Source organism: Camelus dromedarius, chromosome 11 (genome assembly GCF_036321535.1).
Source record: "Camelus dromedarius isolate mCamDro1 chromosome 11, mCamDro1.pat, whole genome shotgun sequence".
Taxonomy (NCBI): Eukaryota; Metazoa; Chordata; class Mammalia; order Artiodactyla; family Camelidae; genus Camelus; species Camelus dromedarius.
The window spans coordinates 61892531-61910559 of record NC_087446.1 but is presented as its reverse complement, the minus strand read 5'-3'; the positions used below and the strand labels follow the sequence as shown (position 1 = coordinate 61910559).

Below are 18029 nucleotides of genomic sequence, written 5' to 3'. Positions count from 1 at the left end.
GTTGTAAGGATAACAAAGACCCAGGGGAGTGAACCATGAGACTATTTAGGGAGGTTCATTTCGGAAGAGGAAAAGGGAGCGGACGGAGAGGTAAGCAGAAGCTGAGGGCCCCGCAGCGGCAAAGGCTCTGAGATGAGAGCATGGCTGGTGCTCTCCAGGAGCTGCAGGCGGTCCACGTGGTTGGAGGTGGTGAGGGAGGAGAGAATGTAGCAGGTGATGGTGTCAGAGAGGTAAGAGTAATCCAGATCCTATATGGCCCTGCAGACAATTTAAGGTCTTTGTCTTTTTGTGTTTTCAGCATCTGACCTCTGTGTTATAATAGTTTCACCCTGGTAGTTTTGTTGAGAATAGACGGAAGGCTAGCAACTATAAAAGCAAAGGTACCAACTACCAGTAGAGAGCAGTAATTCAGGTGAGGATGGGGGTAGCTTGGAATAGGCAGATGGTAAAAGATAAACTGAGAAGTTGCTGGATTCTGAATATATTTTGGAAGCAGAGTCAATGGAATTTGCTCATGGACTGGAAATAGTGTATCATAGGAAAAGAAAAGTTAAAAGTCACTATATTTTTTAACACGAGCAAGGCACGAATGGAGTTGCCATTAAAAAATGAGAAAAACTACAAGAGGAGCAGCTTCTGAGACGGGAAGATAAGGTGTCCAGGGCTTGTTACGTGAAGGCTGAGATGTCTAATAGATGCCTACATGGTCCATGTGAAAGAGACAGAGGAACAGAAGTTCAGGAAGGAGGCTGGAGATATAGACATGAGCATCGTCAACATCTAGATGGTATTTAAAATCATATTTATAGAGACTGGGTAGAGATAGAGATGATGAAAAGTTCAGGGACTCCAGAGTTAATAGATGGAACCTCCCATGGAGAGTGAAAAGGAGCAGTCTAGGGTAGAAGGAAGGCCAGAAAGATAACCTGAAAGCCAAGAAAAGAAAATGTTTTAAGGAGGCAGAGTTGATCAACTGTCAAATGCTGTTGGTAGGTCGGGTGAAGGTAGGACTGACAAGTGACCACTAGACTTGGAAACACGGAAGTCACAGATGCCCACAACAAAAGAAGTTTTCAAAAACAGGTGGGGACAGAAGCTTGAAAGGAATGGGTTCATGAGAGGATAGATGGTGAGGAATTAGATACAACTGTCCCAAGAGTGTTGTGGATTGAAAAATAGGAAAAACAGAAGAAAAGTGGAGCAGATAAAGAAATGGCATCCAGATGGCATTCAGATTTTTATTTTTAACACGAGGGAAATAACACTAGTCTGTACCCATATTTTAAAAATCAAGAATAGAAAGAAAAACTGATGATGCCAGTGAGGGGAAGTTACTGGATCAGTGGCCTAGAGAAGGCAAGGGAGTATCTAATGCACGGCCGAAGTGTCTCCGTGTGGTTCCCTAGAGAAACAAGGCTTCGTATAGCATGAAGGAGGGAGGATGCAATCAACATGGAAGCAGAGATGAGGCTAAAGGGAGTATGGTGGGAGAGGAAGGAAAGCAGCTCTAAAAGAATCTTCCTCACCTGATTGTAGCTTTGTGACCAACTGATTGCTCAGTCTTGCAGGACATCTTCAGAGATGCCATATCAGAGACGTTAGTAAGACCTCCAACAGTCCAGAAGCTACTCAAGTTCACGTCTCCCATCTGTCAAAGTTGTCTCCTTCAGGGATGACCAGAGAGGGAAGCCGGAGACATGTGTGTCTAGCAAATGAGTAAAGGGGTTGCCCTTGGGTGGTGCTCACAGCGACTCTGGAGACTGGAGCAGTGCCCAGGATGTGCCCCTTGTCCCCTAACAGCAGTGGCAGGAGCAGCCTAAACCTTGCTTTCTGATTGTATGAACTGTTGTTAGGTTGCCCCGGGGAGGAGGGCAGGACAGTGCACTTGATCTGCATGATATATAAACTGGAAATAGTACAGAAGGATCAAGCTCTTGGTTGAAGAATTGATAGTTCATCTGAAATAAGAGAGATGGCAAGTTCTCTGGACATAGGTACACACAGGTGGGTAGTGGTAGAGTTTGTGAAAATTCTGTCTGCTTCTATTTTCTCAGTAAAGTCAGCTGAGTGAGAACAGGAGATAAGGGGTTTGAGAGGCTTGTGGAGAGAGGAGGTTAAAATAATCACCTAGGAGAATGGAAGGCATAAAATGACCAGGGAGCCTGGGATTTGCCTTGTCTAGAGATTCTGTAAAAGCTTCCTGGAAAAGGGGATCTTGAAGCTAAGACCTTGAAAATGAGCTGGAGTTAACAGAATGGACAGGGGACTTATCTTCTAAAAAAGGCAAGATAGTACTGAGGTGGGAAGCCCCATGAAAAGACTGGCAGGACCCCCAGGCAGGGCCACTACTTTCCTGCCAGCACCATCCAGTTCCCTGGCCTGGCAGTATCATCTCGCTTTTTGCCTCTATAAATGGCTTGTTTCTCAGAAAGTGGAACTTACTGCTAAGATTCTATTGGTTCCCTGAGCTCACTCCTGATTGGTCCAATTGTAACACCTTATTTGCATAAAACTCACTCCTGATTGGCCCATTTCTAAAAAGCTCATTCCTGATTAGTCAACTTTGTTACACCTTATTTGTGTATGATGTTGCAAAATCTAGACTGGCAGCCTATAAAAGCCTATGTAAACCTACAAACGGGGTCCAGAGCTTGGAGTGTTAACTCCTCTGGGCCCGCTGGCGTAATAACCCTGAGTTCTCCAGCCCTCGAGTGCTGCTTGGTCTCTTTTCTGGATCCAGGTTGCTGTCACAACTGAGCTGTAACATACTTTGCTGCAACAGTATGTGCTAAGGCCAGGGGGCCAGGAAAAGCAGAGCACAGCTGAATATAAATATTACTGAGTGTAATGAGCAAAGAGCAGGAGTTGAATTTGTAGAAATAAAAGTGTGGAAGGTTTACTCTTCACATCGTTTATTTCCTGGGCCTATATAGATAATGTCCACAATAAGAAAAAAAAGATTAAAATATATTAACAATAGATAAGTTTTCTTAACTACTTAATTACCTTTGATTAGGTAGAGATTTGGTCTTATCCAACAACATTGATATAAAAATACTTGGTGAATTAAGATTCTTGAAGTGCAAGCCAAGAGTTAAGGAATTTATAAATACTTAGGAAATTCAGATACACTGGGAATGACTGCTAACCCCAATGAAAGTCACAATTAGTCCCATGAATGGAAAAGTAGGCATAATTGTGATTCACAAAAATGAAAAGTATTAATCATTTCACAGACAATAGGCTATTATCTTCAGCTCCTCTGTACTATCTTTCTAGCTATTACGTCAGAGAGGAATTGAATGGTAATACTCAGTATCTTTGGTAGAAGTATCCTAAGAGCATGCTCAGAATCACACCAACATACATCTGTACACACACATAGATATTCGTAATTTTGGCAGAGAAGCTAGATAAAATGTGAAATGGAAGAGCATAAAAATAAAACTAATTACTATCTTGGCAATGAGAGTTCCTTCACTCTGCTTAGGCATCTCTCTGAAAATAAGAGTATGCATTGGCATCAATTCAGATAGTAATATGTTTTGATACTTATAGCTCCATACAGTTTTTATTCTTCCCATAAATAATCAAAATATACTTGGACATAATGACATCTAAAACTATAAAGAATTAAGAGCAAATTTGACAGAGTAATGAGACTCCAGTTTAAAAAAAAAAAGTCATACTTGTGGTATCTTCAAATTTTAAGTCTTCAACTAAACTTGCTAATATGCCCTACTTATCTTGTGTGTCCTGAAATAATGTATCTTTGCCGACACGCCTCTGATCTTATTCATTCTTCACTGTAGTATTGGCACGCCTGCTGTGTGCTCGGAGTTCTGTGGAGTTATAGAGAATACTGAAAGTAGTACCCACCCTTGGGAAGGTTTCCTTATTTGCCCTCTACGCAAATAAGGAAATCGGCTTAAATCCACGAGGCTTCCTAAAGTGGAAGAGGGGTCTGGCAGAACCATGTGAATCATGAATGTGTCCATCATTAGCCATTAAAATACAGTGGAAAATGTAAGTCTCTGCATGTATGCCAAGCTGTGGTCCACAGAGTGGGAGAAGTCGTGTGTCTCCTTTAATTACTCCCATGGAATTGAGCATTTGTCTAGCTGTGGTCTTTGACTATTTTCTAAATAATGAGGACTCCAACTGCTTCAGCGGGAGCAGCCTTGCTCGTTGCAGCCCTTGGCCTGCAGCGTTCTTTACCTTTTCCTGCCTCCCTTCTGTGCTCTCTTCCTCTCCCTTTTTTTGGTCTGAATTTGATGAAGGTCTGGTTTTTACTCCCTAAAAGTTTAAGTGGTTGAATTAAATCACAACTTGCTTTGGTTAATCATCGAGGCAGCTCTTTAGGAATTGGGGAAACATTTTATTTACGACCCAGCTTTCCACCTGGGCTGACACGGCCTGGAATTTACAGCTATATTGAAAGCGTTATAACCAGCACCTCAGAAATTCCACATTCTCTTGAGCTGCATTATGATGGAACATTTGTCAGGCAGCCAATCGCTGTGTCAGCCCCTAATTGATTTATATTAGCATCTGGAGGAACGTGGTGGAGTGAGGGTCGGGGGAGGGGGAGCCGGGGTCCACTTCAGATGACCCGGTTCCCGAGTGTCCTGTGGACATGAGAGTTTTGCAAACAAAACTGAACATAGACACCATGTGCTTTTTTTTTGTTTTTGGGTTTTGTTTTTGTTTTTTATGCAACATGTTTAAAATTGCAGATGTTAACAAGGCTGCTATAAACTTTGAGGACCTTGGGAACAGTGGACTGAGCTCAGCCTCTCCCTGCCAGGCTATCATGGAACTGAAAAGAGCACCTGGCCCTAAAAGGTGGGCTTCACTTTTCCCCAAGGCGGGGGGGCGGGGGTAAAGAAGCCAAGGAGCTCCGTCAAAATGTTTTCCTCTGACAGCCTTCATTCACTAAAAAAATAGTAGTTAGCTTTAATAGCTCTTTTTTATACTTAGATTCCACCCTCCCTGGATTAGAAACAAATCTGTATTACTCACGTAGAAACACCTGGTCTGAGGTTGGGTCCAAGCTGAGGGGGGCTGGAGAAATCAGTCAACGAGGACCACAGTGGGATGTGGATGCCTGCGTCGCTCCATTTACTGTGACACTTGTTTCCTGGGGTAGATGGTTTTAACAAGAGCTCCCAAATGGTGGCGCTTCGGGAGTGTCTTGGTCAACATGACCAGCTGTCAGCACCCTTGATGGTCACCACAGTCCTTGCCGCTCCCTAATGTGTTCTATCTGGCCCAGTTCACACATTTAGACTATGTGCCTGGATCTGTTGGCATGTTGAGTTTGCAGTGATTTATGCTCTGCCATCTTGAAGCTTCTGCAAGAGGTGTATGGCCAGGGTAAGGGGATGACAGGAGACAGTGGCGGTGTGACTGTGGAGACTACAGAGCTATTTGATGAAAGAACGGAGTTGCTTAGTTCTATCTTGGCCTCTGGCTATGGGACAGCCACAGCTGAGAGTAACTCAAGTGAAGGGGCTACCTCTTCCTGCTGCCCCCCAACCCCTGGAGAACTCCTGGCTGGTCAACAGAAATCCTGGTGGCAAACTGGGAGCACAATGTGCCTGGGTCACAGAACTCCTGGGCCAGAGCAGATCTGGGTTACAGTGTTCCTTGCTCTCCACGTGCCTGGGTTAAACTGGGCACGCTTTGTTCACAGCATGCCTGGGTCACAGTGCTGCGTGGGTACCATGTACTTTTGCCCAACTTTCTTGAGTAACAGATGCCTTAGAGTTGGCTCGGCTTGGTCAGATTACACCGTGGTCACACCAGACATGAGCCACAGTGCCCCTTGGTCCCCATATACCTTGGTCCCAGCATGCTGGGCACAGAGCTCCTGTGACAGTAGCGCTCTGTCGTGGCGCCAGTGTGCTTTGGTCTTAGTGTGTCTTGGCCACAGTGTGCTTGCTTCTCCACACGGGTGTCCACGTGAGTGAGTCTCGGCAGCCCTTGGGTGTCGTGGGCCTCCGTCTCCGTGTACTTGAGTCACAGAGTGCCTCGCATGCCTTGGTCCCTACAGACACGATGGTCACAATGTACCTGGGTGACTGTGTGCCCGAATCACAGCTCATTCAGGTCACAGCATGACGTGGCTACAAGGTGACTTCTGTTTGCAGCATAATAGTGATCAGTGTAATCTTTAGAGTATGGAGATGGAGGGCAAGTAAGAGTGACATCATACAGCCAGTAAGATAGATAGACACTCAACATCCAACTGATACACATAATAAAAGATGCATCCTATCTAAGTGGATACACAGTAAAAGAGTTTGTGACCCAGAATGTGCAAGTGGGCATTTTGCAAATAAGTATGCACACACACAGAAGACAGCTAAAGGAGTTACATAAATGGTAACAAGGAGTCTCTCTGTGGAGTGGCATTATAGTCCACTTTTATTCTTTATGTTTGTAAAGTTCTATATTGTTTTTCAAAGTTCTTCTAATTAACTTACTTTAGGGAAGATAAAGCCCTTTATTCTTCAAGACCCACCTCCAAAGTGACAACCACTGGGAATCATGCCAGGTGGGTGCCAGTCAGAACCCATCACGTCTGCCTTTGGCTTCCAGATGCTGTCTCTGCCATTGTCAGGGGCCACACTGAGGTAGCAGTGGGGATGGGCAGCATCTATCCCTTCATCCGACTCATCACTATTTCTTTTAAAACCTGCCTTTCCTTCCCCAACAGAATAAAACAGCACATTTCTCTTTGCAAACTACTCAGTGAACCTTTGTTGGGTTATCTGGAGCCCACTCCACACTCCCCATCCCTGCGTCAATGCCATACAGCCTAGAAAGAAAGCATGAAGGTCGTTTTCTCATGCTTTCCCCTCCGTGTTGAAATGCAGTGGGAGCCTCCTGGAGAGGAGGCTATGTTACTATTCTGAGGAACAGAAGGGCAGGTGGTCCCACAACATGTTTTGCTCCACTACAGTTGGAAGCTCTTCCCAGCCAACTGGGGGTCTTCTTTCTTCAGTGTGGGGCCTACCGCTGACCCCGAGAGCAATTAAAGGAACTTCCCTAGGGTCATTCAGAAAATACCAGCTCAAACACAGTGAGAACGTGGGGCCCATGTTTGCCGGTGGGGTCCTGGGCCCTTGTGCCCAGCCTTCACATAAAGCTCCACGTCTGGGTGCTTTCAGATGTGTCATTTCCCTTCATGTCCACAACATTCATGTGACAAATACCATACTTATTGTATTAACTATGTTCTAAAAGTGAGGAAAAAACTAATTCCCAGGAACACTCAAAGTGTAGTTGCAGGTCAGATGGAGAGCCCAAATCTTTGTCTCCATACACATAGCTTTTCATTCAAACCCACAATTTCAGGGTGAGGTAACTACCGGAGTAGGCCCCTTTTTTTCAATAACAAAGAATTTGTCCAAGGTTTTCACAGACAGAAATGAAGCCAGGTTTCCTCTTTGCTCTGTTATTCAAAAATAGTAACAGTAAGAGTAAGAGAAATAATATTTATCTTTACTTAACCCAGGCGCTTGGAACCATACTCTTTTATATTGCTTATAATCATCGCAGAAACTCTAGAAAGTAGGTGCTATCACCCCATTACAAATAGGGAAACTGAGGCTTGGAGATATTAAATAATTCCTGTGTTAGGTAATTGGAGTTAGGGCAGGGATGTCTGACTCCTAAGTCTAGGACTTTGCTACTAAACTGACGTGTCCCATTAAATTACAAACACTTGTTTTATGTATATAATATTCTCAATGCTTGTTCCACGAATAAATACAAAGTACTGATGAGGTTTGATCTAATTTGTTCATATAGGAAGTTTCTCTCTTTTTCTCACTCCCTTACTACACTTCTGTCTCATTCAATAGTGGATGCTCCCAGATATTTGCAAAAATATGGCCTCCCTGAAAATAACGTCAATTGTGAACACTAAGGCATTAGGTAGGTTCAGTTCACACATTTCTTTCCAACTTTTCCCTCAGAAAGTTGCTGAGACTTCTTGATTATGGACAGGTAGATATGTAATTTGACCATGTTTACCAATATGTATTAAACTGGGACACAAAGTAGTAAGTTAATTATACAACAATATAATTAGAGAGTTAACTTACCCTCTCCTTGATGAACCTTTAAAACGTGGCCAGTAGGAATCCAGAGTTTATGAGCCATTTCTTCAGGCTCTTAGAAAGCACTGTGGTGGTGGATGTGCACTGAGATAACATCACTCTCCCACTCTGCTGGGGTCAAGTCTGTAGCATCTTAGCCTTCATTTCCATCTCAGCCACTCCTTGTTCACTGAGAAACTGGAAGATATCAGAGAACTCCCACTGTCTCCCACCACCACACATGCCCCCGCTCCAGTATCAGTGTCCACATAATCCACCTTCCCTCCTGACACCAGGGCAGAACTGTCATCCATGCTCATGGGTAAGGCTGCCCACTGGCACACGGAACTCTGACCCTGAAGTTCTCTCCCTCTCATGAATTCTCTCATGAATTAGCAATTTTTAATTTCTCAATTAGATCTTAGCACAAAAATATACCAGGCTTTTATCTACCATCTTATAAACAAAGTCAAACAAACAAAACTCTCTTTGCATGGCTTTTCTCTTGCAGTGGTTGCCCTATTTCTCTTTTCCATTACAGTAGAATACCTTGAAATAACTGCTTACACTTTCTGTATCTAACTTCTTTCTTTCCATTCTCTCTTGAACCCACTCTAATCAAGTTTTCACACCCATGGCTCTACCAAAACAGTGACTGTCAAGGTCACAAATGATCCCCATGTTGCTAAATCCACTGATAAATTTCTTGACCTGTATTAGCAGATGTGACGTGGTCAGCTGTTCCCTTCTCCTTGACACACTTCGTTTGGCTTCCAAAGACTTTGCCTTTGCTTGTTTCCCTCCTTCTTAACCAGCGGCTTCTTCTCAGTCAGGGTGGCTGGATTCTCCTCATCTCCCAGACCTCATTGTTGGAGACACCCATAGCTCACTTCTCTGTCTATGCTCACTCCCTTGACAAGCCGATCTGGTCCAGAGACTTTAAATACCATCCCTAGGCTAACGACTCCTGAATTTGCAAATTCATCCAAGATTCATATCTTCAGCTGCCAAGCTGATATTTCCACTTGGAAGTCACTCAGAATTCACGGATCTGTCCAAACCCGAGCTGACATTGTCTAACCTCATCTTCCCATAATCCTCCCCATCTGAGATAAGACAACTCCATTGCTCAGTCGTTCAGACCAGAGTCCTTATGGTCATCCTTGACTCCATTTTTTTCTCACACCTCACATCTGACCCATCAACAATCCTATTGACTCTATATCTCTAAATTCAAAATGTAGAAATAATATAATCCTCACTATCTTCACAGCTATAACTGTAGTCCAAAGGACTATCACATCTTGCCGGGATGAATAAAATGGTCACACAATTAGTCTCTTTGCTTCCAGTGTGCCCTCTTTAGACTATTATCAACACAGCCATGAGATGAATCTGGTAACATGTAAGTCTTCCCTCTGATCAAAGCCCCTCAAGGTCTATGCCTGCTCCACTGAGAAAGGGCCAGTCCTTGCAGTGGCCCCCTGGGCCCTGTGATCTGACCCCGGTGTTAACCTCTCTGGCATCATCTCCTGCTCTTTTCTCCCTTGCCCCCCAACTCATCCCATCCAGGTTGTACTTCTACTTCAACACCTTTCCACTTGCAATTTTTGCACTGTGTGCGGAGTGTTCTGCCCCCCGATATCAACACTGCTGGACCCCTTACTTTTTCAAGACAACTCAATGTTAGTCAGTTTTCTTGGCCACCCCATATCAAAGTTTAGCCCCAACCCTGATACCACTCAACTGACCTCTTCGCCTCATTTTTCTTTCGAGCATTTGTCACTATGTAACACACTATATATTTAACTCATTTATTTTGCTTATTGTCTGTCCTGCACAGTAAGTTCAATGAGGGGAGCAACTTCTACTTATTTTGTTTGTCCTTGTGTTCCCTGCTTGACATACGAAAAGAGCTCAATACATGTTTGTTAATTAAATGAATGAATAGTAGGCAGCTTACGCATTTAAAGTCTCCTTTTTGCTCTTTGTTTTTCTTTTACCTTCCTGAAAACTCTTTTCGGGCTTCGTTGCTAATCCCACTTCATCTGTGTGCCCCCTGTGCCTCTGGCTCTCCTGCTGACTCGCTCTGCAAACATCCTTCACCTCAGAGCCGCCCAGGACCTAGACCAACGCGCACGCTGCCGATTCCCGTTGCTTCACCAGGAGCAGCTTTGCTCTTCAGAGCTGGATGCTCTCCTAAGAGCTGACTGAAATTTCCACTTGGTCTTCTAATAAGTTCCTCAAATTGTACAAAATAAAATGTATCACTGTCTCTCTCCACACTTGCCATGTTCTGTGTCTCGGTGAACAGGAACACTGTCCGTCTGATCACGAAAGCTTGAGCTCTGGTATTGTCTTTGGTTTCTCCCTCACAGTCGCTTCCAACTTTAATTAGAAGATGGTTTCTGGCCAGGAGGACATGATTGCTTGCTTTAGTTTTCACCCAGAAATATAAACACCTATGTATACATGGAGATATATATACACAAATGTGTGTGTATACACTCACACACACACACAACATAGTGACACTCAAAAGCGACACAAACACGTCTGTTGACCAGACTCAAGGAACAAAAAAAGCAACACACAGCAGTCACAGAGGCTAAAGTCACAATTCTATTAAGCTTTAAGTCAGAAACATGGCAGAGAAAAACCAGAAGCATGACTAAGAGTCAGAAGTTCCCAGGTGTCACAGGGAACGAAGCCAGGCTCACTGCATGGCACTGGACGCCGGGCAGGGCTCTGCACCTGTGAGACGCGATGGGGAAGGCAGTGACCGCTGGCCGGGTCTAAGGCGTCTGCCGACCTGTGCGCCTGCAGCGCCTCTAAGGGGCGGGCTGAACCTAAAGCCCGCTGCCTGCTGGCTCCCGGGGCTGAACCGGGTAAGCGCCCCAAATCAGGTCTAGCTTCTAATGTAAAACCTCCTTCTGGACTAGAGGTCCAGCAGCGCCCCCAGGACAACTGTAAAACAATTATAGAGGGAAAAGTGGTCCTAAAAGAAGCAAAGAAGAATTATAAACCTGCAAACCAAAGTTCCAAAGCACCCAAGGAAACTAGCACTAAGAGAGTCAACAAAATCAACATATAAGTGGGAGACTGGGTCAGTCTTGAAAAAATAAAAATAGAGGAACAACTTATATGTGATTCTGAAATCATTTTGTTTAAGATTCTCAGAGACACAGAAAAAATTGTGAAACACAGACTAGCAGATATAACTAGAAGAAGCAACTAAATTCATAACAACTAGCAATCATGCATAGAGTCCTCAGCTTTAAAAACAAGACGACCTTCTAGACTGTCATTAAAGAACTAGAGAATTCAGATACTGCTGAGCTTGCTCCGAAAAAGAACACAGAAGGAGAGCAAATAAAAAATATGAAGGGTTATGTAAGGCTCCAAAACACACTTTAAAGGAATTTAAGAATTCAAAAACGAACAGAAAGACAGATAAGCAGTTTTCTAAAAAATAATTTTTCAGAATTGAAGACGTGAATCTTCCAATTAAAAGTGGATCCTTAGTGTCAGAGAAGTTAAATAGAAATAAACCCACATCTAGACCCATCACAATGAAACCGACAAGCATGAAAGATACAGCGAAAAGTATTAAAAGCTACCGGAGAGAAAAGGTGAGACGGCAGCAAAAGGAAGACAGTTCTGCTTGGAATCGACCTCAACAAGTGATTCTGGAAGACAACGGAGTAATATTTTTGAAATGCTAGGGGACAACTGCCATCCATTTAACACTGTATACTAAGCTGAACCATCATTCAAGAGTGAGGGCAAAGATGAAGACACCGTTAGACCCATGAAAACCATGAAAATGTAGCTTTCAACAGGTTAAAAGAATTCTCAAATAATACAGTTCATCGAAAGGAAAAATGAGCCAAAATTAATGAAATTAAATATGAAAACAAAAATGATTAAAGGGATGGTAAAATCTGTTGGACAGTCTACAAATTATGCAAAAAGAATCTGGAAACATCAGCAGAGATGGTGTGGGTGAAAGGAAGTGGTGGGAACTCAGTGTGCAGGAAAAATGGGTTTAAGTTATTACCTTGTTTGAGAGGACAGAAAAGCTTCACCTTTTGCCAGGAAAAAAGAAGGAAAAGAGAGAGAGAGAGAGAAACACGTCAAAATTTTAGTGGTAACTTCCCAAAGAATGAAAGAAAAAAAAAAAAACCCAAGAAGGAAAATAAAAATAAACAAGGAAAATTGCATCAATGTAACAGAAGTTAGGAAGGGGAGAAGTGAAGAAAGCACAGAAAAAGATAGGAAACAGAACAAAATAAAATGGCAGGAATGATTCCAAATATGTTAGCTATCTGAAATGGTAACAGCTTGAACTTCTCTATTAAAAACTACAGAATACCATGTTGAGAAAATTTTCAGGTACATTCTGATTATAACATTTTTTCATTATTATATAAAAAAAAGACAACATAAAACTTACCATCTTAACCATTTTAAGTGTATGCGTCAGTAGTGTTATAAGTGTATTCACATGGTTGTGAAGCCAGAACTTTTTCATCTCATAAATCTGAAACTCTACTTGTTAGACAAGGACTCCCGTGTTGTCCCCAACCCCTGCTCTTGGTAACCACCATTCTACTTACTGTATCTATGAACTGGATCACTTTAGACACCTCAGGTAACTAAAACCATACTTTAAAAATCACACAGAAAGACTGAAAATGACAAGATTAGATAAGATACACCAAGCAAATAAAAAGTTAAGTTGGTGTAGAATGGATTGGCTTTAGGCACTTCAGGTGAAGCCCTGAGCAACATTGTTTTTATTTATTTTTTTTGAAGAAACTTTAAAAAAGTTTTTGTTGTTGTTGGGGGAGGATTATTAGGTTCATTTATTTTAATGGAGGTACTGGGGATTGAACCCAGGACCCTGGGCATGCTAAGCACGCACTCCACGACTGAGCTATTTTTAAGGAGTTGGTTGTGGAAGGAGCTTCAGTGAAAGAGACCAAAAGAGTGGCCTCGTGTAAATTACAAAGCCACTCAGAGGACCTATGCCATCTGGGCAACAGCACTTTTTACCTTTGGGTGTCAGCTGTGTCCTACCTAGGAAGGGCAAATCATGCCCACTAATGAACTGATCATGTGAGTATCTTTAATTACGATTTTTACCATGAGAAAATCATCGTCCAATGTGAGTGTGCCTCCCTCAAGAGCAGACTCCTTCCAGGGTCCTGGCCACGTCGCCTTCATTTCCAAGATCCTGAGAGCCTATCACATTGCTGGTGCTCTGTTGTTAGGAGTTGAGAGTTTTTGAAACACAGGTGCAAAGATCCTGGTGACCAAATACATTAGACAAACATCCTTGAAAACTGTGTCCGTGTCCAAGAGGGAAACAGGATGCTGAAGTAACTTCAGGATGTACTTCTGCAAGAGGACTTTCAGTCACCAAAAGTGAGGGTCAGTCTTCCTGATCTGCCAGAACCTGGCGTCAGTGGTAGGGTTGGCCACTGAAGCCAAGCTGTTCATTTTAAAAAGGGAGCTTATGAATGTTGGGGTGCATGTAGCTTTTAGAATTAAGGTTCCCTCTGGATATGTGCCCAGGAGCGGGATTGCTGGATCATATGGTAAGTCTGTTTTTAGTCTTTTGAGGAATCTCCATACCGTTTTCCATAGTGGCTTCACCAAACTACATTCCTACCAATAGTGTAGGAGGGTTCCCTTTTCTCCACACCCTCTCCAGCGTTTATTGCTTGTGGACTTTTGAAAGATGGCCATTCTGACTGGTGTGAGGTGATACCTCATTGTAGGTTTTATTTGCATTTCTCTGATAATTAGTGATACTGAGCATTTTTTTCATGTGCCTATTGGCTATTTGTCTTCATTGGAGAATTGCTTGTTTAGGTTCTCTGCCCATTTTTGGATTGGGTTTTTTTTTTCTTATTAAGTTGTATGAATTTCACACTATTTACAACAGCCAAGACATGGAAACAACCTAAATGTCCATCAACAGGTGACTGGATAAAGAAGTTGTGGTACATTTATACAATGTAATACTACTCAGCTGTAAAAAATAATGCCATTTGCAGCAACATGGATGGATCTGGAGATTGTCATTATAAGTGAAATAAGACAAAAAGAGAAAGAAAAATACCATACGATATCACCTATATGAGGAGTCTAAAAAAAAAAAAAAAAAAGACAAACGAACTTATTTACAAAATAGAAACAGACTTACAGAGAAAACAAACTTATGGTTACCAGGGGGGAAAGTGGGTGGGAAGGGGTAAATTGGGAGTTGAAGATTTGTAGAAACTAACTATATATAAAATAGATAAATAACAAGTTCATACTGTATAGCACCAGAAACTATTAAATATCTTGTAGTAACATACGGTGAAAAAGAATATGAAAACGAATGTATGTATGTTCACGTATGACTGAGCATTATGCTGTACACCAGAAATTGACACAAGATGTAAACTAACTATACTTCAATTATATATACACACACACACACACACACACAAATAAAAGAGAGCCTAAAAAATAAATGAAGAACAGTGGGCATCGTGGGCCATTCTTCACATTAAAATGACTTTCAAGAGGGGGCAGGACGGACTGCTATAAAATGCACACCCAAAATACAGTGTTCGAGTGCTATAAACACTTTTTCCTCACTCCAGTAGGGCTTCGAAGCAGCTATTCCAGGTGGGTGGGGAGGCCACATTGCACACGGTCATTTAGAGACCTGGCAGGCTCTTGCAGAGGGTGGTCAAGGGAGAGCAGCTCTGGGCCATGGCTTTCCCACCAGACAGCTGCAGGAAGAGGGCGCAGAGGGGTGTGTGTGTGTGTGAAGGCTTGGCAGACCAGATCCGAAAGTGGCACACAACACCTCTGCTCACATTCCACTGGACAGAAGGGTCCTATAGTTACAGACACTCCTAACCCTAAGGTGGCTGAGAAATGGAGAGCAGCGAGGCAGCCACAGGAAAAAAATCTGTTGACACACCTGGCCACCTGTTTACCTTTAGCCGACTGAACATGAGTTGATTTTCCTGCTAAGTGCTGGAACAAATTATCCGGTGATTGTTTTTAAAAAAAAAACCCACTGATCTTTTGAGTTACTTTGTTCCTTCCTAGATGTCCTGTTGACCTACAGGTTAATTGTTCTTAGCATTTCTCACACGATGACATCACAGCTGGCTTTGCAATTAACAGCTTCCCTACGGTTTTTCTCACAGAGGTTCAGAGGAAGCCCTATGAGAAGAAGTTGCTACGTTTGGAGTGAAAGGAAAGGCTTGGTTTTGAAAAAGGGGCTGGATTCTGCCAGACGAGAGAGAAAACATCCCAGGGTCCTGATTCTGTCATTTGTCTAGGAGCTTCTCGGGGGAAGAATGTTTGTTTTTAATGGTGTTACAGCTCCAGCATCTAAGACAGTGCCTAGCATAGTAGCCACTGAAAAAAAATGTTTGCTGAACCATAGATGAGAAAACACAAAGAGGACTGACAGTATTGTTACCAAATTCTAACTCCAAGCTGTACATGTCAAAATAAAGCCACAGAGCTGCATAGGGGCTGGTTATGGGGACTGCACAAAAGTTCGGGTGGGGGTGGTTTGAAGGTGGGCTGGGATCAGTATGTGAAAGGTCTTATGTATTGTAACTAAGATTGAAGATTTAGTCATCAAAGATTTTAAAGCAGGAAAGTGACCAATCAGATCTATTTTAGAAAAATCATTCTGGTAACAGTGAAACAATGACTTGCGTTGAGAGACAAGGACAAGACACCACTGCAAGAGATGGAGAAGGGTCTGAACTTGGCTGCGGCAGTGAGATGAAGAGGGAAGATAAAAACAGCCTTAAGAAAACTCAGGTGCAAAACAACAGGAATGGTGATGACTGACGGATGATGGAACAAGAAAGGGAGTCGCAGACCTGGAACCGTCTGGGGACACTGGGTAATAGGGGGAAAACCAGCTTGTTCCAGGGCACGCTGAGTGAAGCGCACGTAACACGTCTAGATAGTTCAGTCAGAATTAGACAAACCAGCGCCCGTTACGGGCGCCCTGCTAGACTGCAGCACTTGACGCAACGCATCATAAACGTTTATTTATGAACCTGCTTCCTGCCCCACTGGCAGATGGGACAAGGATCATTTTACTCGTTTCACACCACCTATACCTAACATACAGTGAAGGGTATTAAAAAAAACTTTGACAACTGATAGTGTATTGTTACCAAATTTCAACTCTGGCTCTTTTCCGGCTATCGCGGGGCAAGGCATCGTGAGCGGCAAGGTCTCCCGTGACACCCTGTATGAGGCGGTGTGGGAAGTCCTGCACGGGAACCAGCACAAGTGCCGGAAGTTTTTGGAGACAGTGGAACTTCAGATCAGCCTGAAGAACTACGACACTCAGAAGGACAAACGCTTCTCGGGCACCGTCAGGCGGAAGTCCACTCCCCGCCCCAAGCTCTCCGCATGTGTTCTGGGGGACCAGCGGCACTGTGATGAGGCCAAGGCTGTGGATATCCCCCACATGGACATCGAGGCTCTGAAGAAGCTCAACAAGAATAAGAAACTAGTTAAGAAGCTGGCCAAGAAATACGATGCCTTTTTGGCTTCAGAGTCTCTGATCAAGCAGATCCCAAGAATCGTGGGCCCAGGTCTGAATAAGGCTGGCAAGTTCCCTTCCTTGCTGGCCCACAATGAGAATGTGGTGGCCAAAGCTGACGAAGTGAAGTCCACAGTCAAGTTCCAGATGAAGAAGGTGCTGTGTCTGGCAGTGGCTGTTGGCCATGTGAAAATGACAATGATGAGCTTGTGTATAACATCCACTTAGCTGTCAATTTCCTGGTGTCATTATTCAAGAAAAATTGGCAGAATGTCCGGGCTTTGTACATTAAGAGCACCATGGGCAAGTCCCAGCGCCTATACTAAGGCACAGCTTAATAAACCAGCTGCCACCAAAAAAAAAAATAAATAAATAAAATAAAAAAAAATTTCAGCTCTGAGTTGTAGATAGATCAAAACATAGCCATATGCAGAGATACTAAAGTAACTGCCAGAACAGTATCAATAATCTCATGATGGCACTAGGTGTTATACTCAAACATGATTTTTAAAAAAGTTTTAAACTTGTTAAAAGACAAAATCAACCATGAAACCCAATAAAGATACATGAAAAAAATTATAGAAGAAATCCAAAAAGGAAATTGTAACAGTTATGAATCGCTTTGCTTTTTTCTTTAAAATGCATTCTCAAAAATTCTTTAAATTAAAAAATGTAATTCTAATAAAAAGGTACATGTGAATATTAGCTATAATTTCTTGTGTTCCTATCAATCATTATATGGTAGGATATGAAACTCAAGATACAGAATTCAGATCCTTGATACTAAAGAGAGCAGGAGTGGGAGAACTTAGGATTTCTGTAATTTTAAAATGTGTTCGATAAATTGTATACCTTTCAATCCGTAATATAGACTTCCACGTATGCTGTACCTTGATAATATACCTCAAGTAAAATCAAGCCTCTTCATTAAAAGACACGCTACCAGTATCAGATTTCTCAAAACAAAAAGCAAAAAATAAATGGCGCCCAATATTGGGATAACTTGAGATAATTCAGTAAGTATACGTGGGGAAATCCTCTTCTCTGTTAAAAGAAAATATCTACCAAAGAACCACTATGTGAATTTAGGGCAAAGCTGCAACCTCTCAAGCTTGTTTCGGTTCTCTCTAATTATACGTTGGTTAAAGAAATGCCCCACAGAAAAGATACGTTCTGGTAATGGGATATTTCTGAAATACTGAAATTTCAATTCATGAAGAAACTGTTCCCCTCTTTGAAGACTCTAATAGCTTTTTTGGCAGGACATTGTGTTATTCAATGTTAATAGAATGCTGTCTTAAAAAATATTGAGTGTTAAATTATGCATTACA

At 42.6% G+C, this 18029-nt stretch overlaps 1 protein-coding gene across 1 annotated transcript; it reads left to right on the top strand.

The window, feature by feature from the left end:
* Nucleotides 1–140: 140 nt before the first annotated feature.
* LOC105100353 (large ribosomal subunit protein uL1-like) lies at nucleotides 141–17057 on the top strand. The gene is given in 4 exon segments (XM_064491246.1): nucleotides 141–230; nucleotides 5352–5496; nucleotides 16367–16894; nucleotides 16897–17057. Coding segments are annotated over 4 exon segments (891 nt in total). The 3' UTR covers nucleotides 17025–17057.
* The last annotated feature ends 972 nt before the right edge of the window (nucleotides 17058–18029 follow it).